The sequence below is a fragment of the Drosophila yakuba genome, chromosome 3L, assembly GCF_016746365.2.
Source record: "Drosophila yakuba strain Tai18E2 chromosome 3L, Prin_Dyak_Tai18E2_2.1, whole genome shotgun sequence".
Taxonomy (NCBI): Eukaryota; Metazoa; Arthropoda; class Insecta; order Diptera; family Drosophilidae; genus Drosophila; species Drosophila yakuba.
Window position 1 is genome coordinate 7,179,551 of NC_052529.2, and position 11,163 is coordinate 7,190,713.

The 11,163-nt window shown below is 39.3% G+C and overlaps 1 protein-coding gene across 8 annotated transcripts in view; it reads left to right on the top strand.

Moving 5' to 3' along the window:
- LOC6533212 (calcium uniporter protein, mitochondrial) overlaps nucleotides 1-11,163 on the top strand; it is a 43,452-nt gene that overhangs the window by 1,691 nt on the left and 30,598 nt on the right. For all 8 annotated transcript variants that reach the window (XM_039374497.2, XM_039374499.2, XM_039374500.2 and 5 more), the window contains one exon: nucleotides 10,455-10,551. In XM_039374497.2, the coding sequence (XP_039230431.1) occupies nucleotides 10,455-10,551 (97 nt within the window). The remainder of the gene's footprint in view (nucleotides 1-10,454; nucleotides 10,552-11,163) is intronic.

Below are 11,163 nucleotides of genomic sequence, written 5' to 3' on the forward strand. Positions count from 1 at the left end.
GCCACCACTGTATGCACACAGTTGTGGCTCTGCACAGTCATACTTATAGAAATGTCTCTGCTGTGGCAGACATATTTTGTGTTTCGAATTTTAAAATTTATGCAAAGAACCAGTCCGAAAATACTAAATAAGCTTACATGCATATTTACTATGTCCACATGTATATATAATTCTCAATCTGTTTCTCTTTTTTTAACTCTTCCCCCTTCCCTTTGACTGGGCAAACTTCATTTGGAGTTTGGCTCTCTTCATCTTTAACTCTCCCCGGCATTTCTCTCTCTCCATTTCTACTTGTTGTTGTTTTTGCACCTGCGCGAAAAGGCCAAGGCAATAACAACAAAACAGCTGTCAGAAATGTTTATCATCACATGACGTGTTGTTGGTGGCGGGGGTGGTGCAGAGAGAGGGGCGTTGATAGATGAGTGATGGAGGTAATTTTTTTCGGAGAGAGAAGTTTGGAACAATTAGCACTCTGTATAGCATCCCAGTGGCCATCAAACTGTAGGTGATTGATTTAATTAATGTGGGTGAGTCATTTCATTGATGCTGCTACTGATTTTTGTTGTTAAACAATTGTAATTGTAATTGTTATCAGTTTAAATTTAAAGCTTAGGTAGGTGAGTCAGCGAAAGCAGCTAAAATGGGAACACACTCAGGGCACTGTAAAACTCGATTATGATGAATGAATAAGCCTCAAAAATGTCAAATTTAATTAAAATTAAAATTTAAATTACATAAAATTTTAGACATACATATGTACTGTTTTCCGATTACCAGGATATTTTACCTCCTGATAGGAGCTTCACTGTACCTAGAAGGCTCATTCAAGCGGCGCGTATTGTGTGCTAGTATTTCTTTTATGACAAACTCGATTTGCATACAAAATGATTAAATACGCCGTTATTTGCTCAACTCAACCGGGCGGCTTAGAGCTTTTGTGTTTGCAAAGAGAGCGGGAGAAACGAAAAGCGAGTGTTGATGACATTGGGTGAAAAAGAGGGGCGAGATACTTTGTACCTAGATTGTTTGCTTTTAGCAGGCTATTTGCTCGACTTTTTGTGCCCACAAGTGTCTATCTGGATTTGCATTTTGTTTTTCGAGCTTTTCCCCAGCTGATTACGGCAAATAGAAACGATGACAAAAACGACATCAGTGATTGTCAAGCTCAAAAGAGTGCGGCAAACTTCTTGACCCGGATTTCCGTTTTTGGCATCTTAACCTGTCATAGTGTCTCCACATCACGCTCCAATTTGCTCACTCGAAATCTCTGGGCGTACGCGAAAAAATAAACAAAGTCCAGAGGATTTGTAGAATTATTTAGAGGGCACCCCTCTTGCAGTTTTTTCTATGTTTTCGTAGAGCACAAAAACTTTTATTGGCGCCATTCGGTCTGCTCCACAATACACACGCACACACACAGGCAGGCACATGGACTCACAGACACAGAACGTGTGTCTTTACATCTCCCCATCCTCTTCTTCTCCTCCTAAAGCTGTCTCTTTCCGACAATTTCACTAGAATGGAATTTTTGGCTTGCCCTCGAATTTCGGCTTTTTTGCATTGTGTGTTGCCATTTGTTTTGCCATCGTCCTGTTTCCTGGGGCGTGGCACACACACAAAAATATATACGTGTGTGTGTGTGTGTGTGTGTATGAGGAACAGTGACAGCTGAAATACTAGGAAACTTCCCTGTTGTTCCTGAAGTATGGCAAAAATATAATTCTAAACAATTACACAATTATATTTGCCACTCGAAAGTTTTCCCACAAATTGTTTCAGTATTAAGTTTTTAATGTCAAGGAAGTTTCGGATGAAACATTGGACACAAGGAAAAATACAGCCTCATTTACGGGTTATGTCTAACTTAGATCTAACTTTTTATAACTTAGATCTCATATATTTTTCGTTTTATGGTATAGTTTGCCACGCTAGAAAGCTAATTTTTAATACATTTTTTAACTTCAGACATTATCGGTTTCAAGTTGGTTAAGTGCTTATTTCTAAAATGCTGATTTATAATAAAAATATATTTTTAACATTTTCCTGGCTTATGAAAACCTATTAGACTGACCGCAATTGTACGTAACTGGGAATTTTCTGTGCCGGTGAACAATTATTTTCCGACAGATGCAACCGTTGCGATGGGCGATCAATTGATATTTGATTAAATACACGAGTGCCATGATTCAGGCTTTGGAGCCGGCTTTATTTGTGCATCTCTGCGTGCGCCAGTGTGCGTGCAAACACAGACATACACACACACATATATACATACATACATAAATAAAGCCCGATAGTCGGGCAAACAAAAACAGCGCGGTACTTATGCAAATGGAATTCATCATATCCAAAGCAAACCTGCGCTGGTTGCCCGTAATGCAGCCAGAGGTCAGCAGCTTAAAGCCAGGGCTTATAGTCGTGTGGTGTTTGGTTCATACATATATGGTACATTTTTAACGAAATCTGCTTATTAAGTCGGGTTTAGTAAGTGACACTTAAAATGCGCTTTGCAAAAGTGCACATTTCTGCCACTTTTCGTGGTTTTCATTGATTTAATAAAACTTGAAATGAAGTTTCAACTTTTTAATTTGAAGCAAACAACCTTGATTGCAATTCATATCACGCTTGCCAAATCGGATTAAAACTTACTTAATTAAATTATGTCTTATTCAGTTTAAGTTAAATGAAACACTTTTCAGACTGCCTAAGGTTTTATCTTACTTCGCTTTCTGATTATTTTGCACCCTCCTCCGCGCTTCTCATGCATTCTAGCTAGAAAGTACTCCAACTCCCCCCAAAGATTTTTAATCATTTTAAGACCTGCTCAACCTTAATCTCAAGTTTTACCGGCTCATTTCCAGCAAAGTCAAAGTTCCGGCCAACTTTTTTTGCCGGCTGTCTGGGCCCAGAAAAGTACTTAACTTATCAGCACTTATTTCTCGACTTGTGCTAATCTCCTTCTTAAATACTATCAACTATTGTTTGATCAGCAAGTTTCTACGGCTCTCAACGTAAAATCACCAAAAAGCCTTCGACTTAACCCGTACACAAGCAGTCAAGCCGCAGAAAATCTGCATATCATAGGACCCCGCATTGCTATAACACCCACTCGTTCCTATATTATCCTTCGACACAGGACTTCTCCTTGCAAACTTGTGCACGTTTTCGCACATTTATCAGCGCTGCTAAATCTTTGCTTAGCTATCGGGGCAAAAACGAAAAGGAAATTTCCCCACCAAACGTTGCAAAAATATTTGCATACATATATGCAGTAGGTACACTCCGAAAGAGAATCCTCGAGGAAGGGACGAGGACGAGGACGAGGATTATACGCGTAATTAATGCTATCGTAAACGGCAGTGGCAGCATGTCACAAATTAGGGAGACCTCATTAGGGCTGAAGCTGCCGCTTCATCAGCAGAACTTAAAGTTATGCCTTCCAAATTGCCAGCATAACTTAGAGAACGACAAATAGCTTACGGAGTGAATATGCCTTTGCCTTATAATAAATGTACACTTACAGAAAATAGTTTAGGTGAACTCATAGATGCCAGTTCAATGTTTTAGTACTGTTTAAAAATATCAATAAATTAACTTATATACTTTTAAAATAGAAAACACTTTTTGCGGTGCTAAAGAGAATGTATTAAACTTTTCTACGATTTTAGGTAATACAAAGTATTTAAAGATGCAAAACTACAATCAGTTTCAAAGCGTAGCACGTTAGTTCCATAATTAAAATAGTAAAATTACTTACCAATTATTATATTATATAAATTTATCCTATATAAGGCAGTTTATAAGTGTATTCATGTTGATGTTTGTCTTCCCAATCTCCATAGTAATTTAACTTCTGGCAACTTGGCCTTTGCGTGATGTGGCCATTGCTCCTGCACTTGACTTCTGCTGTCGACAAGGGCGGCAAATAAACCCCCACATGAGCCCCACATATAGGCCCCCCATCCCCATTAGAACCCCCTATCCTGTTTTTGCCCTCGAGTTTGCCCCGCAACTTGTCGGCTTGAATGTTCGCTTTGATGTTTATCTAATGACTCTGCACCGAGTTGGGCTGCACGAGTATCTGATAGATACAAGTGGCCAAAAGCCCTCTGTGTATCTTTCCCCTTTCGCCGCGCTCTTGTAATCCAATCTGCGAAACTATTTACAATTTAGGTTAAACTGTAAGCGCCAGGGAAGAATCCAGTTCACTTTTGCCCCGATGTGCGTTATCAATTTGTGGCATTTTTGTGATAGCACTTATCAGCACTGACTGTGTACGTAAAAGTGCTCAATTTAAAATACATACTTCACTTGCAGAGGCCACGAGGCCACGCGACCAGCAGTCTGTTTAAATAAATTATTTGTTGAACTCATAAAATCAACCCAATTCAATTTAAACCATTCGAGGGGAGATCTCCAATCGCGATTGACCTGCGCCATAAAATATTTCAATGTTGTCAGCATAATTCCGTGAAGAGTCACTCTTGTGTACACAATTTTTTCCCCGTGTTGTGCATTGATTTAAATTCAGTGTATTGACTAGCAAGCGCGTTGGGCAAACAACGCCAAGTGGCTGCTAATTTATTTAGTAAATATTTGTGGCTTTGGCCACTTGCAGAACTCCATCGCCGTCGCAATCTCTGAATAAATTCTAGCCAATTTAAGGCCAAACAAAAAGGGGAATAGGCATCCCAGTCGAAGGGAACCGCATAAAAGGTTCGTTATTAATTCAGGCCACATCGCTGGCTTCTCTGGGTTTTGAGTTTTCAGTTTTTGGTCCCAGGTTCCCAAGTTCCTCGACTGGAGGACTCGAGTGTCAGCTGCTGTTGTTGTTGTCTCTTCCCTCGGTTTTGAAGGCGAAAATTCTACTATTATATGCAAATTTTCGTTGCGCCTCACAGGCACGGTGAGCTAGACTCCAAAATGAGCTACATAAATTTACTTTGTTTGTGCTACTCTCGGGCTAAGGGCTACCATAATATCCACTTAAGTTTGTCATACGGTTGCAAAGTAGCAATGTAACAAAACCAAACACAAATACGGGCATTAATATGCAGCTGTTGTTTTAAAGGTATATCAACCATGGATGTAAATAAAGTAGATGTTTAAATCTATTACAATCCTTTAATTGTATATTAATGCATATGGTATACAGTGTATAAGTAACAATTAAACCATCTTGTTGCCTGTCAACTAAAAAAAGGACATTGTATACTTGCAGCAGAGTCCTTATAAAGCACTCGTTTTTGTTGTCACCATTCTAGTTTATTTTAGCCATAAAAAAGGGACTGCATAATGTTGTTTTCATGCGGTTTTGGCCTAAATGGAGCACTCAACATGCGGCTGGGTTTTTGTTGCCGCTTTTTCGCATTCTCTCGCCTACTAATTACAATGGGATGTGGCCTCGGGTCCTTTGTGATAAGCATTGGGGCGTGGCCTGGCACTTTTTCACTGAGACCTATTTTATCGCCTCTTGTGAGTGTTAATTGTATTAAAATTAAAATGAAAATTACCCGCGCAAGGTCGTGTCCTGGAAGTTGTTCATGCACATGGCCAAGATATTTTCAAAGAAAGCACACACAACCTTTGGCACAGAAAGTGTGAGAGGTCCTTTGAAGGCACTTATTTTTTTTTTTTTGGAGCAGCTCTCTCAAACGTTGGCAGCTGGATATTTTCGGCCAAAAAGGGAAATTTCTATGGCAAGAAAATAATATTTTTCCTCAGAGGAACACGTTTACTTTGTGTACTTTTGTTGGACAACTCAACGTGTGTAGTGAAGCCTGCGAGGGCCAAGATGGATCCCGTAGTCAGTAATTAAAGCCGAGCAGCTCCTACATCCTTCTTCATTGGCCTGCGGGTTAATGAGCCATTATTTTGAGTGAGTAATGCAATTACTGAGTTGGTTTTTATGTGTGCCCCTGCCCCCGTCGAATCCTGATTCCGGGATATGGGTATGTACTTTAATCCACAAGTTTATGGTTTCCCGTTTCTATGAGCTTTGTATTGACTGCTCGCTGCTTTTAGTGCTTCAATTTGTTGCGGCCTTTTTTCCACATTTGTTACCACTTTCATCGTTGTATCGTGTGCATTATTTACTGATGGCAGTCTGTTACCTGAGGGCAGCACACAGACTCTATGAATATGGAATATCTGTAATTGAAATTCGCTTGGCCAACTTGTGGGTTGAATGAGGGTGTAGCACAGCGAGAAGGGTGTAAATGTGTGACTGTGTAATCCTTGTGGGATTTTCGCACATCCCCTTCTTACCTTTTCCAATTACAATTAAAGCTTAATTAACTCGAATTTTATTTCACCCTTTGCATTATTAAGTAGCCGCCGGCGAGTGACATGCATGTCTTCCTCTAGGTACAACATTTACCTAATTCCCTTGTATTTGAATCCTATAAATGAAATGCAATTCATTTATTTTCTTCTGGCGAATTTCCATTAACAAAATTGGCTGAATAAACAAACAAACCGAGGGGCAAACTGACGTATACGCAATTTAAATGAATTTTACTGAAAGGCCACAGCAATTCCCTAAGCTTGCGTTTAAACTGAAGTAAAACGCTTACAAATGAGCACATAAAACTCACTTTTGGCCAACTCTTAAGGGAGAGGATGGGAGAACTTCAGATAAAACGGCCTACATAACCAGGCATTCGAGGAATGCTTGTGGCAAATGCGAAAACTTTGCCTCTGACACACACAATTCGTTTTGTGTATGTTTTTATTTCCTCGTTCTGGCCATATTAGATATTACTGTCTTACAGGCATATGTCTGCTTTTAACCAAATTTTCTGTGGCTATCTGTGAATTGTGAGGGTGGCGACAAAATTCTGGCCGCGTTTTGCACTCTTCGAGAGAAACACAGGAATATCTATTTCCATTTCATGGTTGTGTATTTCGGTATCTATTGGATGTGTATGTTTATCACTGTGTGCATACTAATTTTAGTCTGTCTGGCTTGTTTCTTCCATTTTTTCTCTCTCTGTATCTGATGATTTTTGATAGTCGACGTCAGAATGTGTGCGCTTGTTTATCTATTTTTCTCTGCTTTTTCTCAGCTAAATATTTACTTGCAGAAAATCTTTACTGGCAATTCTATTCACTGTGCGCCAGTGAAAAACAAAAACCGACAAAAAAATCCCCCGCCTGCTGCGAACATGTGTCTAATTTATTAGCTTTCTCTTCGTCTGCTTCTCCTTTTAATATATTTATAGAAATATATTATATCGACGTGGCTTGAGATTTTGCCGAGATGTTACGGGGATTTCTCCTTAAGCCTTATCCTGTCTTCGCCTTGATCCTTCGATGTCATTCCACTAATTTCATTTCCTCGGTGATTTGCTCACGCACATAATATTTTTATGATTCATTGCCAGCAGCCCCGATACCAATATAACAAATTGCTTTGCTTTTACGAGCTATAAAATATATATCTGTGCGCGAAACTTCAATTGCATTTCCACCGTTCGCTCGGTCGATCGGACAAATTGCTTTGACGGGGATTCATTATTCCATTTGGCCAAAGACTTAACGAGCTCATTCAAAGACAATCAAACGCATAAAGAACAATATGCTCGACGCCGTGTTATTCTTGGCTAGAAGCCCAGGAATGTGCCACTTGACACGCGACTCTGTTGGCCAAGAACAAAGGGCTGCAAGGCGAGTGCTTGTCTGGGGCTTCTCCTGTCTTAAAACTTTTCAGCTTGCATGACTTCCTCAACCGGGAAGTTGCCATGCAGAATTCCTTGAGACGGGCTTCTTAAATTTTTATTTCTATCAATTTAGAAATTTGCTGCGGAGTTGCGCAAAGTTCTTCATACTTTATCAATGAATGCCACACTGACTGAAAACATAAGAAGACCAACTTGGACCATTAAAAGCAATCATAATTCTTAGAGGAATTAGCATGCAGTTTCACTTATATCTGCAAGACTTTTAAAGCTTTTTACTTAATTGCAGAAAAACCATTTTAGAGAAGTTTCTTTTATAGTAACTAAAATACAAATTTCATTTCCATCAGTTTAAAGCTTCTTTTTTAGGGGTTTAACTTGCTTTAAAATATGAATAGCAATTTGAAAAATTCAAGAAATGGCCCCTAAAAGTTGAGTGAAATGAAATTGTTATGCAAATTACACGAACCACTGTAATTTTATTTTTATCTCTAATGTTGGCAGACTTTTATTTGTTTTTTTTTTTTGTGGTGCTTCGCAGACGAAAAAGATTTGAGGAACCCAGAGACATCCACTCGGCTCGCTTTGTTTATTGTTATGACCCAGAGCCTCCACTTATTTTGCTCTTCAGAAAGCCTTTTCGTCCTGTCTCCTTGTTTATCCTGGCGTGTCCTGTGTGCTGACTTGTTTTTCCATCGACTTAGACTACCACATCGCCGCACGTGGTCACATTGTCGGGCTCATTAAGAGACAATTGCTGCAACATGTCGCAGACAGAGGCCAAGGATGTTGATGTTGATGCTTATGTATACGGCGGCTCTCCTTCAACATTTTTTAAAGCTGCCCCACAAGGCAAATTAACTTGAAATGATTTGCCCCACCCGTTGTGGTCACAAGTTTCTGTTTATCATTTTCCCGGGAAAAACAGCAGGTGTAATTTATGGAATTACATTTTCACTCTCATCCACGGAGGACAAGCTGAACTAAGCTGAACTGAGCTGCGATTTCAATTTATTCGGCTGATCGTAAAAACTTTCTGGCCACAGTAAAAGAAAAGTGGCATACTATCCGGCTGTAGCTTGGATTTCAGCTTGGCTGTCGGAGCTTGTTAAATTTATGTGACGCCTAATGTTTCATTTGGTTCACTGCAAATGCCTGTGGGGCAACTTTTTAACATTTGATGCCAGCTGACAGCTCGTCGGGGGTCATAACTTTTACTTTTGCCCCTCCGGCTTCGCCAGTCTCAACTCAGTCTCAGCATTCAGACATTCTGTGCCGGATGAAACTCTGACCAAACTGTCAGAGATGTTCCATTGTCATTTGGCCAGGCCAAGTCCATCAATAATGCGCGCCAACAAATCACCAAAGTTTCTGCGGAAAAACAGCCAACAACATTTTGGTCTAGGGACTGCATGGGCGTGTTTTGGAAATTTATTTGCCATTTAAATTTCAATTACTCGTGGGAAACATTTGATTTTGCTACATTTTTCACTGCGCATTCGAGCGGGAGCTGAATTATTGAAGCGCCTGATTGGAGTGGAGCGTGAAATCCAATCAGTAAAAGTTAAAATCGAAGCACAACACGTGCATACCATATGAGAAAATCCGCAATTCCCAACTCGGGTCTAAAAGTTATGCATATATGTTTGTGCGACTATGCAAGCCCACACACACACACTTTAAATGCTGCACCTAAAATTATGCAATGTTATTTTATATTTTCAAGCACAAGCTTAAAGTGCGAGGGTTGCTCTTAAATTACTAGAGAAAATTCAGCTACACTGCTCTATTTTTACAGAGTTGAAGTTTTAAAAGTTAACTTTGAATAACAAATCTGTATATTATTAGTATGATTTTTAAGTTTCGCTGCGTTGGTGTGAAGGTGTAATGCTAACAATGTTTCAACTTTGAAGTCCGCCCAAACACCTGACTTGTTTAGTTGGTAAAACGACACGGTAAACGGTTTCGGTTTCGATTTCCTTTGCCCATTTGTGTCCTCCCTGGAGTGTTTGAGTGTGTTGGTGCGTGTGTGATTACTCATACGCAATGTTGCCGCCAGAAGGAAGGAGTATAAAAAAAAGTTGTAAAGGAAATGTGCCAGACGAAGACCATGATGTGGGTTAAAGCCACACAAAGTCACACACATCCATGTGGTCCTCAGAATAACTGTATTTACGCATCCCATATTCCATAGCCCCATTTCCTTTTCCGTTTTTCTGTTTTTTTGTTTTGAGTGCCAGTTCGTTGTCGTTTTCGTCCTTCGTTATGGGGAGCACGTGATTTCACTTGGGAGCATTTTAACTTAATTAGGTTCGGCTGAAACATGCAAGGAATGCCAGTTCTAAAATGTAAAGGACGTGGAGCTGCTGAATATGTAAAGGAATTTACTATGTAAACCAGGGTGAACTTTAAAGCTGAAATATTTTTATGGCACTAAAATTGATAGTTGAATAATATAACAAATAATTTTAATTATCCCTTTAATAGTATTTTTTTATAAGGATAGCGTGTGAACTTAATTACGCATACGCACTGTATTCACAAATAAATTTGAATAAAAGGAAGGCACACCCTAATGTACATTTTCTTAGAACCACTCGCAAAGGCAAGTAATAATATCCCTATACTTTTAGAACGGAGTAGGCTTATAATTTAGCTATATTCCTGCACATTTTGCTGGTTGCAAGACTTAAGCCCCATTAAAGCAGCAACCAATAATGCGAAATGGAGTCATTAATGTTAATTTGCAAACATTTTCCGCTCTTTTCCCCACAGCACTTACGGCCATGTCATGAGCTCCAGCAGCACAGAAGCTTCGCATCCACGACGGAGGATGGCGAAACGGACAAGCATAAAAAACCGACGACGGGAGGTGAGTGGGAATTTCGATTGGAAGTGGATGAAGATATTTACCTTGCAGATATTTTGTAAATATTTTCGTTCAGTGCGGAATAACTGATTGGATTCGACAACTTTGTGGGAGGGTGCTAATCTAAGCTTATCAATCATCCCAATCGCAGGTCACAGTTCACATCAGCATGTGTATGAGCAGGCAGAAATTGAGAGAAAAGTAAAAGAAAAGGAATCGAAATCCAATCAATGTCTTGTTAAGTACCGAATAGGGGATCGGAGCACTGAAAAAGGTAGCAGTCCTTGCAGAAAGCAGGAATTTGAGGAAACTGTCAATTGTGAAACAAATTCTGTGTCTTCTAATCTAAAATCAAGAATTCAAAAATTCAGAGATATTAAGAAGCAACAAAAAGTTACAAAGCGAAAGAAGTCCGACTTTTGTAAGTTTATCATAAAAAGAAATTCTAACTTTAAATCTGTATTTCCTAAGGTAAAGTTTATTCACTCAAGAGAATCAAGAATAGAAAAAGAAATAGGAAGAAAACTAAAAAAAAAACTTGTAAGGGTAAGACAATAATTCTTTTTAATTTGGCAAATTTCTAAGTTTACATAATTTATAAAAAAACATAAGCCA